The sequence below is a fragment of the Gossypium hirsutum genome, chromosome A08 (assembly GCF_007990345.1).
Source record: "Gossypium hirsutum isolate 1008001.06 chromosome A08, Gossypium_hirsutum_v2.1, whole genome shotgun sequence".
NCBI classification, from domain to species: Eukaryota; Viridiplantae; Streptophyta; class Magnoliopsida; order Malvales; family Malvaceae; genus Gossypium; species Gossypium hirsutum.
The window spans coordinates 93,154,986-93,177,142 of NC_053431.1; the positions used below are offsets into that span (position 1 = coordinate 93,154,986).

Sequence of the window (22,157 nt, forward strand, 5' to 3'; positions counted from 1 at the left end):
TAAATCATCAAATTATTTGATTGAATTAGAGACAAGTGAAAATACAGCAAAAACAAAAAGATTTAGAAGGATTAATTTTAATTAAAGTAAATACATATTAGAGGGGCTGTATGTAGAATTGGGCCAATTAGAGGAAGAGATGATGATGATGGGGGCACACACACACGTTGGGGGGTAATTTATGAAGGGATGGGGGGATCATGCTTCATCATTAATGTTCTCTCTGTTACTTATGATTGTTGCCGCTGACTGCTGATTTCATCTCTTTCAAAATTCTCTCTGCTCATCACCATCACCATTATTAATAAGCAGAGGTTCAAATTCTTTGAGGTTACAGTGCCTCCAGGATATGGGCGTCAGTGCTTATAATGATGGGCTCACAGTTCTGTTAAAAGTGAAACCACCCCCCCTTTATTATTAAAATAATAAAGATCAAAGTTGGTGGTGTCATTACAGGCTTGTATATTTCTGCAACATACTACTGCTATTGCTGATAACAATAATGATGCTTTTATCATCACTTTTTGTTGCCTGCCCTCTTTTTATTGGTTTATATATTAAAAATTATTATTACGTTTTTGAGTAGGGACGTGTCATATCCAAATAAATTCCTATTCTTTGTTTTTTTATTTTATTCATTAGTATTTCCAAAAAAAATATACGTAAGAAGAAAGTATAAAAAAATATAATAGTTTAAAGGTTTAAACTACTGATGGTGGACAATACTGAATTTGAGTAGAGTAAAGAAATATCGAATGAATCTCAAGGTACCTAGAACTAATGCCTTTAGTGTCTCCAACCTATAGCAACTACTACTGTCGGATTGATGAGATTATACCATGCAACTGTTGGATGTTTGTAGGAGATCTAATCCAATTCTTTACATATCAACTATTAATTTCTCCTGCTATAATGATAAAAGATTTATATTCACATAAAATTTTAGTTGAAATCAAATTTTGAATTCGATCCGTGATAATTTTAGTTGAAATCGAATTTCGAATTCGTTCTGGGATACCCTCATCCAAAAAAAAATAAAAAACTATTTTTCCAGATTTTATGTCTAAATCCTCAAAAAATTGTAATTTCAATTATTTTTTTTATTTTTTTAATTTCCTGCACAATCTATCAGCTTACAAAGTCAAACAAGGGCACACAGCGATATACAATGATATATTTTTCGAATTTTCAGCTTTCAAGTATTTATATATAAAGTTCTACAAATCAAAATAACATGTACAAAAGCTAAACTCTACAAGTAAAAAACCAACCTGGTATATACCCTAAAGCTTTGGCTTAAGGAAGAACAACTACAGAAGGGAAAAACATTTTCTAGTAACAAAAAAGCTAACCCAAGTTTACCACAAAGGTTTTCAATGCTTTACCTTTGCGAAACGGCCTTTAATTCTTGTCCTGCTTTCAGCTCGAGCTTTTCTTGATTCATACCTTACGTGCTTATCATATCTGTAATGTTTTCACATAAACAGTGTTTTGCTCAACCAAACACATTCATCATATGTAAGGTTTTTATGTGTATGTAACATTTCTTTATGAAATACAATAAAAATGTATGTGTTGGGTTATGTTTCCTAGACTCTGGATATGAGTATGCATGACAAAAAGCATATTCAATACCTATGTCAGGTACTCACACCCAATTTCGAGTAACGCAGCTACTTACTAATAAAGGTTAATGATATCAGTGGTAAGGAACGTAGTGAAGCAAAAAATACCTCCTTGTTTTCTTTTTCTCCTTGTAACGTGAGATTGCAGTCTCTCTCTCCTGGCTATTTAACTCATGGACAGAAACCTTTGGAAGTGCTGATATGGTTCCTACACCAGTTTGAGGTTTCATTTGTTGGTCTTCAGGGCCATCATTCACATCTATATTCCTGCTACAATCTACATGTGTATTAGCAACCCTAGCATTTTCCTCGGTATATAGGAGTGCTTGATTGGTGATCTCAACATTATCATTGAATTTCAAGCACTGTAACGGACTTGTCTGCATCAAGAGAAACTAGATTAGCTGTTCTGTTTTCACTATCACAGAAGATTAAATGCTGAAATCCATCATCACCATAAACTTCAAGCCATATCAGGCTTCAACCTGAATATATGATGGATCTTAAGTGGCAGAGCATGTTCACCGATCCTTTATAGCTTAATCTGACCCGAATGCATGCCCCATTCATCTACTAAATGTGAATATTCAGGTTAAGCTACAATAAGTAGAATCCACATGCCACGCCATATTTCAAACTAAAACCACATCATAAAATCAATAGCTTTTTCAACTATTACAACACTTATTTTTCTAACTTACAAGGACCTTTGTGCTCATTTTAAAAGTGACTAACATGCACTCTGCTCTATGGTACAAGGACCTATAGGGTACTTTATGTTTAGACATAAAATAAAAGACAGAAGGGACCATAAATATGCTTTTCTGTTGATCTAATTGTCAACTTAAACTCTCCTAAATGACAACAAAGACCAATAAACAAACATCTATTGATCTCGAATAAAAATAATAAAAAAAAAGACCCAATGTTGTATATTGAGAATGTTCCATAGAATGTTTCATTTATCAAGAGAAGACAACAACATACGAGTTAACAGGAGAGGAAAAGAAAATGCAAACCTCTAAAGCAGGGCATGGAACAGGAACTGCATCATTCTTGCAACTTGTTTGCATACTTGCTGCCTGAAAATGATCAGTCTCAGGTATCAGCGACTGCAAATCAGTTTTTTGAAAGGTGAGGGTGGGATCTGATTTTGCCAGTTCATGCAGCTGATGGAATATCTCCTCTTTATGTTGTCCACAAGATGAATTACGATTCTGATTCAAAAACAGTTCATTCAAGTTAATTGCCAATTTCATCATTTATATGACACGGTGCAGAAAAAGCTAAGAAATTTGCAGTTAATGGTAAACAATTCATCCATTTTTTTTTACTGGAATTCCTAAACAACCATATCGAAAAAAAGGCAGCCAAATCTCAATAAAATCACCTTACCAACTCAAACACAAAATTTCACAAACCTCACTCTCATGATTTTCTAAAACACAAAGACATAACCTAAAATTTCTCGTCTAAGTGGTAGAATGGTTTGGGTTCGAACAACGGCATGAGTGCTCTATGTACATAGAGCCTAATGGTTGCGTCCTTTAGCGGCTTCAAAAGTGCTCCTATGCTCTCTTCCGAGTCGTAGAAAAAACTTGATAGTATATCTATTTTTTAGTAGCACTCAAAAGAGAAAAATACTTCACAATATCCTCTAATTTATCCATACATATACATTCACTGCAAGGTAAAAGCTAGAACAATTTTTGTAGGGGTAGTGAATTTTTAATTTTTTATAGTTTGTATTTTATAATTTTTAAATGATTAAATCAAATTTTTATAATTTTAGGGGGGCTAAAGTGCAATTTTACTTTTACTAATTTAAAACTTTAAAATTTTTTTAAGGGCCTAAATAGTAATTTTCTCTTTTATTGGGGGTCGGGGCCCTGCCAGGCCCCTAGATTCGCCTCTGGTTCAATCTTCTTTCTAATAGAATTAGCATTTCGCTATAACAAAAGTTTTTATAGAAGCAACAATTATAGTTAATTATTTATTAAATTAATTTTTTATAACATCATATTGTTTAAGTAAAATTATAGTTATTCCAATAGCATTTAAGAATTATTGGAAAAAAAACTCATTGTAAATTAATTAAGGAACCCATAGTCAATTAGGGTATAGCACGATTCTGTCTGCTGGTTAGCACGTTATTCGGTGTTTATCTAGGGTTAACAATTTTTCTAAGGGCTATTTGAACCTAATGATTCTTTTGCCAAGGGGTAAAATGGACGAGGATCTGACCAACTTGAATCTTTCTGAGGAAGAAGAAGCACCATTCCGGTGGTAAGGGAATGTAGATGTGATTGAAGAGGATTACAAGCTTTGCTTGGTGGGAAGTGTCTTAAGAGATAGTGCGGTGCACTTCCCTTCAATGAGGAATACGCTTGCAGATATATGGCATCCACTGGAAGGAGCTACTATTTCAGATATTGGGGAAAAGAGATACTTGCTCCGATTTTATTATGAAATAGATCTAAAAGGATGAGTGATGGCATGCCCTGGACGTTTAATAGACATTTTATTATTTTTTCATAAGTTGGAATAAGGGGAGGACCCTTTACAAGTGCCTCTAATTTATTCAGTTTATTGGGTTCAGATCCACAATTTATCAATGGGATTTATGTCAGAGGGTATGGTGCACTAGTTTGGAAATTTCATCTGTACTTTTCTGGAGTATGACACTAGTTTGATCTCAAGGGGGATCATTCGGTTTATGAGAATATGTGAAAAAGTAGATGTTCGAATTCCATTGAAGTGGAAGAAGAAAGTTGTGTTGGATCAAAATCGTTTGGTTTATGCTTATTTTCAGTATGAGAAGCTAACATTGTTTTGCTTTCTGTGTGAGGAGATTGGTCATGGGGAAGGCTTTTGTCTAATAAGGGTAACACTTGAGACACAAGTAGTGGAGTTTGGATGGGATATTTGGCTAAAGGAGACATAAATAAGGGGGCCGACGACGGTGAGTAGATGGTTACGGGAGGAGACTTCGGGGAGAGACCCTCTGAGAGGAAATTTGGGTGGAAGAGGGGTGGTAAGAACTTGCAGAGATGCAAATCCCAAATTCAGATGGGCAGGGAGGGATGTTTGAAGGGGCTAATTTGGACGGGAGTATGAAACTAGGTTCGAACATGAAGGATAACCCTTTAGAGGTGGTTGATGGAAAGAAGAGACAACGTACTCATGCAAGGTATATAGATGGTCTTGTTAATGTGGGTTCGTCGGAGTTGGGTGCTTCTAATGAATTATAGGTGCCCGTTTTCAAGCAGTCGGTCAAAAACAATGAAAATATTTAGTTCAAGTGTTCATGAATTAGGGCATCCACGGACAGTTAGATGTCTTAAGAACAAACTGAGATAGATAAAGCCTCAAATATTGTTTCTAATTGAAATAAAGCTAACTGCTAGGAGAATGAAGCAGATTAAAGAAAGATATGGGTTTTTTAATGGTATAAAGGTTGATGCAGATGGTTCTAGAGGTGGACTATGTTTGGGTTAGAATAACGGGTGTATTATTCAACTAAAAGGCTACTCGGTTTCGCATATTGATGTTGAGATTGATGAAGGGGATGGGACGGACAAATGGAGGTGTACTAGGTTTTATAAGACTCTATATGAGAGAATAGATGAATTATGAAACCTTTTAAAAATGCTAGGTAAGGATACTTTTTTGTCGTAGTTGGTTTTGAGAGATTTTAGTGATATCATGTATTCTTTCAATAAGCAAAGGGTACAATTTAGGGAGGAACAGATAATGATAAAGTTTTGGATGGCTTTTGAGGAGTGTAATATAAGTGACTTGGGGTTCTTAGGTCAATGGTTTTCCTGGGAAAGTGGATGCCTACAAGAAAATAATGTTCGGGAATAGTTGGATCAATGGGTGGCAAACTCGACTTGGTGGGGACCTTTTCTAGGTTTTAATGTTAAGCATCTCACTCATATCTTTTTTGATCATTGTTCGGCGTTGGTTGATACTGTAGGGAATGATGAGAGTTGGATGATAATAGAACGAAATTGATTCTGATTCAGTATTGATTGGGTACTTGAGGATATGTGTAGGGAACAAATTAGGAATTTTTGGGAGTTGTCTAGATTGGGTGTGTCGGTAAAATTGGTGAAATTATGAAAGGAATTAAGTAGGTAGGCGAAAGAGAATTATCGATAGAGGAAGCAAAATGTTACGGAGTTAAATTTCTGGTTAGAAGAGTTGAATTTAGTCCACCCCGATGAGAGTAGTTTAATTGAGTTAACTAAAGTCAAGCTTGCATTGAATATGGAAGTAAACCTAGAAGAATTGTTCTAGGAACAACGAGCAAAAGCAAACTGGCTCAAATTTGGAGATCAAAACATGACTTACTTTCACAGATCTGCATCTTCTCGTAGGAGAAAGAATACTGTTAAAGGGTTGACAGATATGAGTGAGGTATGGGTAACAGAAGATGAGGAGATGGATGATATTGTGACCGAATATTTTAAAGAGTTATTCATGGCCACTTCGTTAAGAAGCTATGCTTACGCGTTGTCAGGTGTACGACCTAGTATTTCAGAGAGCTTGAATGAAGAGTTGGCAGTGGCTTTTAAAGAAGAAGAGGTGTGAGAGGCAGTTAAAGGTATGTCGCCTTTAAAGGTAGCAAGTATGGATGGGTTCCCAACTTTATTTTTCCAAAAATATTGGCATGTTGTTGGTAAGGAGTTATTTCGGTATTGCATTGATGTTCTAAATGGGGTAACGGATGTTGACTTTATAAATTATACGAATATAGTTCTTATACCTAAAGTAGGAACTCCGAATGAAATGTCACAATTTAGGCCTATTTTGTAATGTTCTTTACAAGATTGTAGCCAAGAGAATAGATAATAGATTGAGAAAGGTTCTGGATGTCTGTATTGATGAAGCTCAAGGGGCGTTTGTCCCTAGAAAGAAAATATCAGACAATATGATTATAGCAAATAAGTTGTCGCATGCTTTCAAGAAGAAACAAAGGGGTTCGAGGGGATCGTTTGCATTAAAGCTGGATATGAGTAAGGTCTATGATAGGGTAGAGTGGGGTTTTTTTTGGAAAGAATGATAAAACATATAGGCTTTATTAGGGGGTGGATTGAGCTTATGATAAAGTGTGTGAAAATGGTGTCATATTCGATTATTTTTAATAGGATTAGAGGGGATTTTTTTCGGCCTACTCGTGGACTAAGACAAGGGCATCCCTTAAGCTCTTACTTTTTTCTCATCTGTTCAGAAACAGTATCGAGCTTGCTTAATTTAGTGAAAGAAGAGGGTTCAATTCTGGGAGAAAGAGTGGAAATATGGGGTTTGATAGTGACTTATTTCCTTTTTGCTAATAATAGTATTCTTTTTGGTAAAGTAAGTGAAGAGGGCGCAAGTGCAATGAAAGTGATCTATTAGAGTATGAAAGGGTTTCTAGCCAAGTAGTTAACATTGATAAGTCACTTGTTTATTTTAGCAGGAATGATGATAGCATGTTGTAGGAGTAAATTGGGGATGTGTTGGGTGTTCGGGCTTTCAGTAATTCGGAAAAGTACTTAGGTCTGCCGACGCTTATTGAGAGAAGCAAGAAGGAAACGTTTGTTACTTTCAAAGAAAGGTTTCTTAAGCACATAGAGAGTTGGAATGTGCAACTTCTGTCGATAGGGGGAAATAAGGTATTTATTAAATCAAATTTGCAAAAAATCCTAATATATGCTATGCAGTGTTTTCTATTGCTGATTACTTTGTGTAGGAAGTTAAAGGGTATTTTGAGTAAATTTTGGTGGTGCAATAGTAGAACAAACAAGGGGATACATTAATGCCAATGGAAACTATTATGCATGTTGAAATGTAATAGTGGCTTAGACTTTTGGGACTTAGGTAAATTTAATATAGCATTATTAGCAAAACAAACATGGAGGCTATTGGTGAAGCTAGATAACTTGTTTGCTTGTGTTATAAGAGCTAAATATTATCAGACAGGTGATTTATGAGTTCAAGATTAAGGTCTTACCCTTTATATATATGGCAAAGCATTTGGGGTGCTCGAAGGCTTTTAGAGAATGGTTGTGGGTGGAGGGTAGGCAGTAGGGATGTGATAAATATTTAGAATGATTCATGGCTGCCAAGACCTGGATAGGGAAGGGTAATGGGTCAGGATATCGATATTAATTATACATTAGTGGCATACTTGATTGATGCAAATTCGGCTACTTGGAAATTGGATGTGCTGAATAAGCTGTTTGGAAGTGAACAGGTGAATAGAACTGTGTCAATTCTACTCTTCCTGTTTGCTCGAACAGATGAGCTGGTGTGGCAAGGAGATAATGCTGGGGTTTATTTGGCCATGAGTGGCTACAAGTGGCTCATGGCACAAAATAGTAATACAACAGCAAATGATGCAACAAATCAAAATACAATGCTAAAGGTTTTTTACAAAAAACTGTGGAGCCTAGATGTTGCTAACAAAATCAAATTTACATGTTGGAACATTACTAATAATTATTTTCCTACTCTTGGTAATCTTCAAGCAAGGAGAATTGTTGCGGTGAGCTATTGTCCTGTTTGTCGAATGGCTAAGGATTTAGTCGAGCACATGTTCAAAGAGTGGCCAATTACAAACCAAATTCTACAGGAGCTAGAAATGTCATTTTCATCCTCCAATAGAACAAACAATTGGAAGTTGTGGTTAGCCCAAGAATTTGTGAATAACAGTTTAGGCAAATGCAAAATGTGGGGGATTATTTTTTGGGTAGTATGGCATAATCGCAACATTATTTACCATGAAAGGGCTCATCAAAATGCATTTGGGGTGATAGCTTTTGTGAAAGCTTATGTTCAAAAACTTGAGAATTTGAATAGGGTGATGTCAACCATTCAACAATCGGTTATTTTTAGATGGGAGCCACCAATAGGAGACATAATAAACGTTAATTTTGACGCAATATTTCACTGATTCTCAAAGCATGTGACAGTTTGGGCCTTAGTTCGTAATAGTGAGGGATTAATAATGACTGCATGTACATACCCATTTGAAAATGTGGCGGATCCAACAGTAGCAGAAGCCAGGGCATGTCTGCAAGTCGTAACATTTATGAAAGAGCTTGTGTTTCCAGAAATCAACGTTGAAGGGGATACACTAACAGTTATTAAAAAACTAAGGTCTGATGAGAAAGACATATCGACAGTAAGTTCTTTGATTAATGAGATTAAAGAACGGGTTAATAGTTTTATATCAGTGAAATTCAGATACATACCACGCCAAGGGAATGACGTAGCCTACTTGTTCGCCGAAGAAGAAGAAGGTACACGACTCCCATGTTTTGGATAGAGGCACCAAGGGTAGTGGAAGCGGAGGTGGAGAGGAATAGAGAATCCATGCAAGGTGCGAGGTGAGATGGGTTTTCTTGCTGCTGGAGGATTTGTTCAGTTTTTGACTCTGACGACAGAAAATTAAAAGGAGCAGACTAGGTTTAATAAGACAGATGCCATTTTCGATGATGTGGGAAGGTCGAAAGCTCGATTTGATGATTGATGATAGGCGGGGTGGAAGAATTTGAAAGGTCGTTTCATTTTTACAAAATGCGAAGGGATGTTTCTTTACTGCTGGTTTTTTTGTTTCAGTTGTTTTTGTGGTTATGTTTTTTTTTAGGATTTTTGATTTGTTTTTCTAATTAAAGTACCTTTAAGGCATCGACCCTTGTAACCAATCACATTTAGGTGGGATGGAACGACCAGCTTTAATAAATGTTATCGGTAGAAGTTTTTTTTAAAAAAGGAGTAAAATTATAGTTATTTCATATAAGCAAATTTATTAATTATAATTTATTAAATAAAAATGATGTTAGTTAAAATATTATTTCAATAAAATGCTTAAATATCACATGAAAAAAATATTAATAATATTTTATTAAATGAAATAATCTACCATGGGTGAACATATCAATTCAATAAACTATTAAGTTCCCTAATTACATATTCTTCTATGAATTTAGAATATCATAAATTTATAAATTGAATACTTAAATTTAATAACTCATGATTAATTAATTAATTAATTTTGATAACTCAAACTAATTAATTGAACTTAATAGATTTATAAACTTCATAATTAGTCAAATGAAAGGATGTAAAAAAAAATGCATAAAAGTAATGATAGAAGCACTTGCTATACATTTATTAATTTTGTTATAGGTATATAATAGCCACCTCTCTATAATGGGCAAAATCTTGGCAAACAAGTGAGGTTGTTGTAGAGAGAGTTGACTGTATAATGTGTTTGACTGAGTTGATGTCACGAGTCAACTTAATACCAACCCAGTTAGGAAAATGACTAAAAAACTAGTTTTTAATAAAGTACTGGTTATTAATATAATGATGTTTTCATCTTTTTACTATTGGGTTAAATCACTATTTTGGACCTTAAACTTGGAAACAACTTTCACATTGGGGCTTGAACTTTCTTTTTGTCTAGGTTAGTTCATGAATTTGGTAATTATTCTCATATTGGAGCTTGAATTAGGCACTTGTTTCCATATTGAAGCCTAAACTTGGTAAATATTCCCAAGTTATGGCCTAAACTTTAGGGTTTTTGAAAAAAATATCATGGATTAGCTTGGACCCAAAAAAGTTCATGTCTCGATGTAAGAAAATTGCCAAGTTCATAGGTTAACTTGGAAAAATAAGTTTAAGCCCTAATATGAGAGTAGTTGCTAATTTAGGCCCCAAAAAATAATTTAACCCATTACTATTTTTATATGAAATGCATAAATAAAACAACTAAATATGAGAAGTTTAAATTTTAAACCCAAGCCTTGTTAAAAAACAAACCAACTTTTCAAAAGTCAAAAAGTGTAGCTAAAGAAGCTATAACCAAATTGGCTTTTACCTCATGCAAATTGGATAATGCTGGAAACTTCAAGGATGATGACAGCACATTGAAAAGTCTTACATGCCAAGGAAAAAAGTTGGCTAATTATGTCTATATATATGTATGTATAATTCATGTGTGTGAGTGCTGAAAAAATTAGTGAGTTTGAGAGAAAAAAGTGTGTGTGAGTTATAAAAAGAAAAACTAGCAGCAGCTAGTGTAGAGAGAGAAAAAAAGAGAGAGTTTGTATTGTGTTTATTTGTGTATAATAAAAAATTAGTATTTGAGTTAATTTTATTACGCTTCCAACAAGCCTAAAGAAGAGTTATTTACTTTACCACTCTATTATATATATATAGTACTTACTTTTACCCATAACCTTTTTTCAATCCTTAAATTTATATGTATCTATATATACTTATATAATGTGTTTAATTGAATTGGTATCATAAGTTAAGTTGACATTAACTTGGTTAGATAAGTTACTAAAAAAGTAATTTTTAATAAAGTAATGCACATTAATATAATGGTGTTTTCGTCTTAAACTATTTTTATATGAAATGCTTAAATAAAATAACTAAAAATGAGATGTTTAAAGATTAAATATGAGCCTAAATAAGATTTACTTACTTTACCACTACTTTTTTTCTTCTTCTTCTTAATATAATACCTAGTTCTACTTTTAACCGCTCTCCAAGGCTTAACTTATGTTTAGATTGAAGGTGAGGTGGGGAAGGAAAGGAAAGACTTTATAAGTTAGTTAGGGAAAGTAAAAGAAGTATCCCTTACTTTCTTCTTAAAGTTAAAATTTTTATCTACCCCAATTTGGGTGGAAGGCTATGAAAGGAAACTAAAATAAATTTTAAGATATAAAATGTTTTTTTTTTGTTATCTCTTTAAGGAAACTAAAATAAATTTTAAGATATAAAATGTTTTTTTTGTTATTTCTTTCTTTTATAAATAATTTTATGAAAATGTTATAATTATAAAAATTCGTTATAATTAATCATTTCCCCTTTCATTTTCATTGTTTATCCAAACAAAAACCATTAAAATGACTTAACTTTCATTTCCATCACTAATTTAAACTATCCAAACAAGGTAATGAATAATTATTTACTTTCTTTAGCTTTCTATTCTTTTACTTTTTTTTTCCTTTACTACATTTGCTAAAGATAATGTTAAATAAGAGAAATAAGGCGTTGAAATTTATGCCTTATTAATTGTTGCAATAATAACTCGACTTATAATTCAATTCTTGAAATTTTTTATAAATATAAATTTAATATTAATCTTTTTCTTTCATACATATCACAAATTATAAGAGATACTTAAATTTCATAATTTATATCTATTTAATACTTAAATTTTTTTAGACTTAATTAACATCTAAATTTGAAAACCATAAATTAACTTTAAACTTTTTAAGGTACTTGACTAATGTCGTTAAAATATGTTGATGTGATACTGATGACCAATAACATAATGACACGTGATAATCTCATATTTTGACCTGTGACAAAAAAATAAAAAAAAATATTTTTAAAATGTTCACGTGTCATTATTAAAGTCACATAAACATCATATTAATTTTTTTTAACAACGTTAAACACATACCCTTTACTTATGATGTTCAAGTTTAAATACTAGTTAAATTAAAAAAAAAAAGAGTTAAAAGTAAAATACAAGTAGATGTGTATATATTATCCTAAAATCGGGTTATATGAAGGTAAGATGATTAAAATCCCAAAATTCCGCAGCTCAGTACAAAAGTTGAAGGTGTATACATTTTTGAGGAAAATGGTTTTGCATTATGAGCAATACGTACATATCCCAAAATTCCAAACTTGGTGAATTTTTAACTTTTTCTCATTTTCTAAAAACAACATAAAGGAGTAAACTTGATACTAACCTTAGGTAGAGGAGGAACATCCGTAGCCTTAAACCCATGATCCATATCATTCGGAACAATCACTCCATCAAACCCAGAAATCAAAGGACATTCCCAAATCAAAAAATCCAGAAACCCATCATCTTCTTCACTCCAACAGGAAGCTTTATCGTTACCCAAATCCTCGATCCCAAGAAAACTCAGCAACTCACTCACCGAAGGGCACCCGGTGAAGACTTCTACAGGCCTCCTATGATGCAACGAGCAGCTGTGGCGTTCCCAATCACAATTCGAGCAAAACACAGACTGCTCCGTTTCACAAAAGAGGGAAGCAGGTGATTCGTTACAGGCGTCACACAACAGTGACCGAGAGTGCTTAGTAAACAGTTGGTTAGCTGAGTGAACTTCCCTATCGCATGAAAAACAGAGCTTGGCGGAATCAGCTCTGCAATATAACAGAGCTGTGGATTGGTTACAGTAATCACAGAGTCTCCTCTGTATCTGGGTATGACTCTCATCACTCATGTTGTAGAATTGACGTGATGGGGATTTTGGTTATTAAAAGTATAGGAAAATTTTATGGAGCAAAAGGAATGGAGCTTAAAGTAGGGTGAAACTAAGAAATGAGCGACAGTGATTGAAGCAGGATAATCTTATCGTTTTATTTTATTTTTGGGTCAATGTTACCCACCACGTCTTAATTCTAATGCTTGCTTTTTCCATTTATCCCGATTAATTAAATCGAAATTTCTTCAAAATTGACTACTACAATGCTCAGGTGATTAAAACGTGGTCCATAAATTTTAAGTAATTTTCAGTCCATTTTTAAAATTTAACTGGGTAGATAAAATAAATTATTAAAAATAATAAAAATTGTTCAATCAATTATTCAATTGATTCGTCTTTGCTGAATTAATATCAGGCTGATTCCAATCCAATCGACAAAATCAAAAATTGTTTTGAAGGGTAAATTCCATTAGATTTCATTTTGGTTGTTACTTAAATCTAATCCATTCAATGCAATTTTTTAATTCATAAATTAGCAATGCCATGAAATTCAATTTGATTAAGTTACCTTTGATTTGTTGAACACCAATTGTATTTAAAATATTTTTATTTGTTTTATTATGAGTTTTTTTTTAAAAAAAATACAAATAATGAAAGTAAGAGACAGAATAACACAGTTTGAATTTAAGAGTGTTTTGCTCAAAACAAATATGTTATGAGATATTTTGTATTTTATAAATTTTATAGTGATTATATATTTGTCTCATATTTAACTTATCTTTTCATATTACATTATAATTTGACAAAATGATTGTCACTGTCAATGAGAGTGCATTGCTAGAAGGTTTGATAGACTATGAAATATTAATTAAAACTATTTTTTAAAGTTTAGAAGTATAATTATAATTAATAAATTCAAATAAATACAATAAAACTCAGTCATTACAATATATATATAATTAGGTTGCTAAATGAAATATCCGAAACTTAAATAATAATAAAAATGACAATACGATGATATTTAAATAAAAATAAAAAGAAATCAAATATCATATTAATTAAAACTATTTACGGCTCATGTGACTCATGCTCAATACTCGGGTCTAGATACAACATCAAAATTAATAAAGAGCAACATTTCTGCATATACACGACACCGCTCGTGCTTCATTTTACTTTTAGATAGATATATATATATATATATATATTTAATAGCTATTCCTTTGTATAATATCTTTAACATTTAAGTGGATTTTGTTTTAATTTTTTTAAAGAATAGATTTTTTTGCTATGACAAGTTGAGAATTAGGAAGAGCATGCTCACAGATTAAAGAATAACACACCCGCACGAATTCAGCTTTTGCACATCCTCCTTGCTCTTTTCTGCAATGCACCCAAAACAAAAGGAAAAAGTAACAAGTTTTGATCATTTGGCCATCGTTAGATAAACAGATCAGATCATAAGCCAACGAAAATGCAAATAAAAAGAATCGTGAGCTAACCAAAAGCATGAAAAATGTTATTATTGGAAAATAGGGTTTAGGGGTTTGTAAGCTCTATCATTTGTTTTTCTTCCTTTATACAACTTTTTCCCATTGTGAAGGCACAAGAAGAAGTTAGTATAACTAATTTATGCAGTTAGTAGAATCCAAACCAAAATAATACCTAGAAAGGTTAAACTCAAGTATGAGATTCTACTGTCAAATATATTCATCTCTAAAAGAAACTTACGCAGTAAGATCGGTGTCAAGTAGTAAGTTAAAAGCATAACCTACAAAGACTAGTGTTTGTGTATATATCTATACTATACATTCCTTAATTGTGTTACTATCATAAGTTAATCGAGTACCTATTTAATTGGTAATGACAGGCATAAAATAAATTTAGGGGGACAAAATTAAATTATATATTTTTATGAGAGTTAAAATATAATTTCACTGTTGTATTAACTTATATCTTTATGGTTTTCAAGCAGGAAGAGCCCCTGCCTACCCCCTCCCTTCTCCTGGGTAATGACTAAAATACCCTAACATGTTGCAATAAGTGAGGTTGGGGAGAGGGATGTAAACAAAGTTACATGACATGAATTCAACAAGGATTTAAATGCATCTCTTGTATAAGAGGAATAAAATAAAGGCATCTTACTTCTAAGCAAACTCATACTAGAAAGATTTCAAGAAAGAGAGCTAGACAAAGAGCTGGACAAACCTGTTTTCTTTTTTGTTGTAGCTAGCTGCACTACCACATGCATTATAATGAAATCGATAGGAAGTTCATCAAATGTTATCCTGAAATCAGCGAGTGTTTTGTTGTTTTCCAGAACTTTACCAGCATGTATAAGTTTCAGATCATTTATTGACTTTGGTGTGACTGTTTTCTCTGAAATTACATGAAGGCTCCCTTAACTCAAACTCAGGTAGCTGTTGCTCGGGAGGAGCATAATCCAAGACATAAATATTCTAATTCCATCATTATAAATTCTCATAAACATGATACATGCATACATGAGTTCATATATAATGGCCAACATTAGCCATTTTCTTCAAGCTGAATGGTATCATCAAAATGAAAAATTGTGGTTGATTTTGTTTAGATGCATAAACATTGTGCCTAAATTAATGTCATTCAAATTAGCATAGAGCAATAACAAAATTTTAAATATACCATGCAGGTTATGATAATTACTGGATTAATTCTTATGAATGAAAAGTCAACAACAGACAACATAGAAAATAAACTCAAAGAAAAGACTTAAAATACTAATTTTTTTTTGGGTACAATCAAAGTTTACATTACAATTTAAGAGGAATGTGATGTTAACATCAAAACTCGAAGCCTGGACCTTGAGCTAACAACGTAGAACTTTTAACATTGTGGCTATATCAATGTCATTCAAATGAGTACATAAGGACAACCAACTTTTTAACATACCATGCAGACAATGATTATCGAATTGAATCTTATCAATGATAGGACTAAGAATAGACAATATAGAAACTTAAATACTAATTTTTTAGTACAATTAAAACTTACATTATAATTTAGAGAGAAGAATATTAACATCAGGACTTGAACCTTGAACGTTGAGATGCTAACACAAAGCTTTTAAGCATTTGTTTGAAATATTGAATTGTTACTAATAAACTTAATAAAAACAATCAAACCGAGCACCTAAGATGGGACTCCCATAATAGAGTTCAACAAAGAGTAAGTTAAGAGGAGGAAACATTAAAAGATAAATAGATTAATAACCTCGAGGCCACTCAGCAACAATCTTTGGCTTAAGATTTGCAACAGTCATAGATGATGTGTAAGTATTGTGTGCTATATCTGTCCCATCATAAATGTGAAATTTAAGCTCAATAAGCTCCTTATCATTACCCGTAGTAGTCTTTTTTCTCGGTTTCTCCACTTTCAAGTCGAATGCCATAACAGACGAACAATCTTAGTCTCAGAACACAGTCTCCTCTCACTCACCTGAAGAAAGAACAATAATTCCATGTATCTAAAACTCAAACCTAAAAAATTCACATTGCAGAAAAATTATACTCTCAATCTTGAGTAATCAACTCAATTGTCAATCCTAGATATATTAGGCTCACAAATTATTAATAATATATTCTACAATATCAACTAGAAAGCATAAAATGTAAAACTTATTATTATCTTTTTTTACTATTGTTTTTCATACTCATTGAGAGAAACACCTACTCTACTTCAAATTACATTATATCAAACTAACCTCAGTGAATCATTTGAGAATTTTTTTTGATAAAATTGTATGCAAATCAACTGCTAGAGAACCTCGCTAATAGAGTGAGCACTTTATAAGATCTAACTGATAACTGAATAAGGTTCTTTAGCACTTTATAAGATCTAACTGATAACTGAATAAGGTTCTTCTTACTAGCTCACAACCAATGTTCCTTTAACAAAATTCAAAACTCAAATTCAAGAACAAAAAGTAATCATAATTAATAATAATATAACAATAAGTTATCAGTATTAAGCTATATTCTGATAGGAGAAGAAAATTGAAATCAAACAACAATATTTCTATAAATATCAAAACAATACAGAAAAAATCTGAAAAGAAATGTAACTAAAAACCTAATGGAGATGAATCCGATAAGATTTCTGGTTTTCCCTTCCTCTTTTTCTTTCTTTTTCCTTTTTCTGTTTCATCGATCCATGAAATGAATTAACAAAATCATAATACACATTGTCTCTTTTTTTTTCTCTCTAATTCTTTTCGACTTCTTTTCTTGCTCACCAACTAAATTATTAAACAAATCAGAGGAAATGTCAGGAAACAGTAAAAGATCATACATGCACAAAAAATTGAAAGAGAAAATACCTAACCAATAAGCCATTGATGGAAGGTCAGTGTGTATTGTGTGTATATGTGTGTGTGTGTGTGTGTGTGTGTGTGTGTGTGTGTGTGTGTGTGTGAAAAAGTATTTGTCTGTCGACTACGTAGGTGTTTGATCCAAAAAGAAAAAAAAACTAATTTCTTTCTTTTACTTTTTCTTTCTTTGCTTTTTTTTTTGGAAAATTCCGAGGATGTCTGTGATGAGATGTTAAAAAATCAAAACAGATAAAAATGGTGGATCCAAACTAGAGCCAAATTTATACTAGTAACTCTACAATTTTACAGGCTTAGTTACCCTAAGGATGACAACAGAATAAAGATATTGAAACTCACATTATTTGCTTACCATGTCAAACATAGGGTTTTTCAAAATGAAAAAAAAAACTTTACTCTTTACATGGTGTTGCATAGTTGGTTTCTCTTATAATTAAAGGTCGTTACCAACTGATAGAGAAAATGAAGGTCGTTGTTATTGTTAGTTATTTCCCCCCAACTCTTTCAACTACTTTTTCTTTTCTTTTTTCCTTTTTAGTTAAAAATAAAAAAAATAGTTGAAAAAATCATTGTAAGTATATATATTTTTTTCAAATGAAAAAAAAAGCAAAGTTTTTTTTTTAAAAAAGAAGTTAAATATAATCTGTCATTATTGATCTCTAGATAAATCAACACTAAAACAATAAATAAATAATTAGAATGCATACTAATGTGCAGTGTCTACAAGTATGACAGGTCAGTTGTAATATAATTGTACAACGAGGTACGGAGTACTCTGAGGATCGAATCCAAGAGAGTCGGCAATTGAACAAATTCTAGCTACAAGCATGTAAAATAAATAGTCTAACTAACTAATTACTAAACACTATAGTATGACAAATGGCATAAATAGGCATTTTAAAACAACTCCAACCAAGCATAATTCTTACCATTTCAATACCAACAACTAACATGCTTATAATATCATGTTTTGCCAATTCAAATTATACCAATTTCACATTCACAAAGGATCTATATATACTATCTTAACTAAGCATACTTTGCCTAGATCCTTAAGCATACAATATCAATTTCCAAACATTATCAACCTTAAATGCTAAACTTCAACCAGCCATTCACAAGAAATTATGAACCACATCACCAAGGAGCATTAACACATAGACATACATATACATACCAAGATAAGCCAAATCACATGGCTATTCACAAACTAAAATACACATCATTTACCAGCCAAATTAAATGGCTAAAATCCCTCATTAACAAAACACGTAGGCTATCATTGGCCAAAATGACCTATACATGCCATCATAACCGAAAGTATAAAACCATGAGTACCAAAATAGCCGATAGATAGTGTGATGATATCTCCAACACCTTCCAACCCGAACGAGCTTCCGATATCTGTAAACACAAAGAAATTTAACACAAAGTAAGAATAAAATGCTTAGTAAGTTCTTAATTTAAATAAACAAAGCTTATAACTTAAATTTATAAGCAAAATCCTTTAAGTTACCCAACATGTCTTGGCCTTAGCTTAATCAACCTTAGTTTTTCAATTTTAGCATCACATAAACTAGCAATTTACTACTAAACATTATAACATAAGTTTACATTACTTATGTGCATTCTTATATCAAGCATATAGCTAAATATATTTCAATTATCCAAAAACTCATACCTTTCCATGCTTTCAATAGCAATTCTAATCGAAGAATTTGTCAATCTTTACCTTTTTCTCATATCAGTTGAACCACAACTTAAGTGAATAAAAAAGAGCATATCACAACTCAATTTGGCCCAAAATGCCTAACACGTAATCATCAACCAAGTTTACCATGTATTCATATATCATAAATATATATATTCCAAATATTTACAATTTAATCAATTTAAACATATTATAACATATCTCATCTTGAACCATCAACCTACCACCTTTTTCATTTACAACGTTAGATATAAATTTCACAAGTTTCTTCGATTCAATGCTCTTGCGATTTACGTACATACCTGTACCATCCACTATAGGAAAACAGACTTTTAGCGGCATTTTTTTTGCCTTTAGCGGCGTTTTTAAGCGCCGCAAAAAACATCGCTATATGTAACGCCGTTAAAGATCATGACATTTAGTGGCGTTTTTAAAAAAAGTGCCGCTAAAAGTCCTGGTCTTTAGCGGCGCTTTTTTCAAACAAACGCCGCTAAAGATTAGGACTTTTAGCGGTGCTTTTTTAAAAAACGCCGCTAAAGACCAAGACATTTAGTGGCATTTTTAAAAAAAGCGTCGCTAAAAATCGGGACCTTTAGCGGCGCTTTTATAAAAAATGCCACTAATTTGCCCAGTTTTGCAATATGTATTTTTGCACCTATATCCAACCCTCCTGCAATAAATTCAACCAAAAACAGCAAATATACCGTGAAATCCAACCAAAACCCACAAATTTAAATAATACAAAATTATACGAAAAATATATTATATAAATTGTAAATGAATATTCAAAATATTCTTACAATAATGTTAAAAGTTACAAGAAAACAAATGTCTAAGATGGCGGATTTTGAAATTGCTGGAACATAGTCATCATAGACTGAAGCTGTAGCTGGAGTTCATTGTATTTTCTGTTCTGCTCCGCCTCCCACGCTGCTGCCTCCGCTCTAAGTTGAGAAATTTGCTCATCTGTGCTAGCTTGTATCTGAACTATCTGATCTTTTAGCCTCTGAACTTCAGCTTGACTTTGACTCCCGGAAGGCATGTATTGGTGCGAGGTTGATCCAAAATATTGGGTCGGGTTAACACCAGATCCTTGAAATCTAACTCGACCATACCTTTCAGGACCCAAAACTTCATTAATAATTTTGTTATCAATATCCTCAAAATTAACAGAACTATCAGTCGAAGCAGTCGCTTCATACTCTGCCTTCTTATCTTTTAGTTTCTCCTAATAAATCAGTCAAAGAGTTAGAAACGAAATATACAATAAAAAGGAATACAACATAACATTATTTAAATTAAACTAATAAAAACGACGAATTAAAACATTATAATTAAATATTATAAATATTTATAATGAAATAAAATTTTATTAAGTAAATATACCATAACTTCTGCAGCCTCAGATGTCATCGGAGTTCCATCTTTTTTCCTGTGCGTAATGTCAAAAAGCTAAAGGCGTCCAACTTTTTGACCAGACGAGGCTTCCTACAATATAGTAGTAAAAATATTATTTAATAGTAAAAAGTCATTAATACTTGATAGAATTAATAAATCCATAGTTTTGTGGCCTGAGCTACACAAGCAAAACTTCTCGATCCTACTGTGTGCGTAAATTTTTGTTTTTGCCTGCTGCTTGTTCCAACTCGCTCACGGTCCTACATAATGAAATTATTATTACGTATATAGTAAATACTATAAACCGAAAAATTTATAAGAGTTTGCAAGTACATAATACCTCTCCTTTCTTCGAATTCCAAAATCGAACCACATCTTCCCATTGGTACCTCAGCATTCCCGTGGGACATTTTGCAATTTTTCTTCGAGGCTTATGGGTTTTTTAAAATATTCTTTTTTCAAACTACTTTTGTGGTCTCTCCATTTTTTACCCAATGCCTTCTTGATATAGGCATCAGAGACCTCTAAAGCAAACCTCTCCTAAAAAACACAAGTTTAGGAATTAAATATAAATGAAACTTAAACCAAAGTATTATAAATTACATTAACGTTTTGTTACCTTAATATTAAAGAGAGCTTGATTTTTATTGCTATCAGGCATGTTATGCCATGATTCGTAGTTGATGGGCAACATATTGGCATTTTGTGCTATAATGCCCAAATAGCTTGCTAAAAGTCGAACTTCTTGTCCAACAGGCTGACCATGGCTGTTTCTAGTTACTTTGACACGCTCGACAGAATTTAAGTTATATAAATCTGTTAGGAGCGTACGTCCTCGACCTCTGCGCGTCCCACCATTTTCAACTGAAAAATAATATATTATTACTATATTGAAATTTAAAAATAAATCAGTAATAAAATTTAATACAATTTGTAAAATAAACTTAACATTACTTTGAAATTCCACAGACTCGTCAAGTGTCTCCGGCACGCTTGAAGATCCAACAACTGTCTGCTGTTCAGTACTTACTTCTTTCGAATTTATAGTATTCTGTACAATACTAAGATCTTTTAATCTTCTTTTAGGCATTTTTCCTGCAACACATAAAATAGTTACAATTTTAGTAAGAAATAACAACAATAGTAAATATAAAATAGTTAAATTATATAACATGACAAATGTTAAAATTATAACATTACATATAAAAAAAATCATAAAATCTTACTACATCATAAATCGTAAATATCTTCGTCCACATACTGACGAACCCATTGAAATTGTATACTAGTACTAAGGATATTTTCATTTTAAGGTTTGTTCTGGAAAAGGCAAAGTTTCTGATCTTTCAACGATGTCATCTCTACTTCCATTCCCCATGTCAAACAAGTCTTTCGGGGTGTTTCGGAGTACAACGTGCCAACCCTCATCAATTGGATCTTTCGAGTAAAAAACTTGTTTAACTTGAGAAGAAAATACATACGGCTCGTCTATCAAATGTTCTCCAGTGTGAATTAATCGAGAGAAATTCACCATTGTAAAACCAAACTGATCATTTTTAATTCCGCCAGCAGTATTAGCATCAGCCCAATCACATCGAAATAAGACAACTTTCCATTTTCCATAGTAATCCAACTCAATAATGTCGTTTAAAAGTCCGTAATACTCCACATTTCTCTCGACAGGATTACTGTCCCTAGCACTAGCGTAACTTGTAATTAAAGAATTAACAACTACTCCACAATTTTGAGTTCTCCTCAATCTCTCGCGATATTTGGTATGAAATCTGAATCTATTCATGATGAAG

At 32.5% G+C, this 22,157-nt stretch overlaps 2 protein-coding genes across 3 annotated transcripts; both read right to left on the reverse strand.

Annotated features, from left to right (window-relative positions):
* Positions 1–46: 46 nt before the first annotated feature.
* LOC107947935 (zinc finger protein CONSTANS-LIKE 13) lies at positions 47–13,014 on the reverse strand. The gene is made up of 5 exons (XM_016882437.2): positions 12,392–13,014; positions 2,645–2,842; positions 1,734–2,005; positions 1,386–1,464; positions 47–385 (listed from the first exon to the last, which is right to left on the reverse strand). The coding sequence occupies exons 1-5, from the start codon at positions 12,893–12,895 to the stop codon at positions 332–334; spliced, it is 1,107 nt and encodes a 368-aa protein (XP_016737926.2). The 5' UTR covers positions 12,896–13,014; the 3' UTR covers positions 47–331.
* Positions 13,015–13,849: 835 nt separating this feature from the next.
* Positions 13,850–17,668, reverse strand: LOC121204510 (membrane-anchored ubiquitin-fold protein 6). 2 transcript variants are annotated; one of them, XM_041074431.1, is made up of 4 exons: positions 17,596–17,668; positions 16,130–16,354; positions 15,086–15,256; positions 13,850–14,260 (listed from the first exon to the last, which is right to left on the reverse strand). In XM_041074431.1, exons 2-4 carry the CDS (start codon positions 16,305–16,307, stop codon positions 14,205–14,207), a joined length of 405 nt encoding a protein of 134 aa, XP_040930365.1. In that variant the 5' UTR covers positions 16,308–16,354; positions 17,596–17,668; the 3' UTR covers positions 13,850–14,204. The 2 variants fall into 2 exon arrangements, with proteins under 2 accessions (XP_040930365.1, XP_040930364.1); XM_041074430.1 differs by lacking the exon at positions 17,596–17,668 and adding an exon at positions 17,235–17,583.
* Between the last annotated feature and the right edge of the window lie 4,489 nt (positions 17,669–22,157).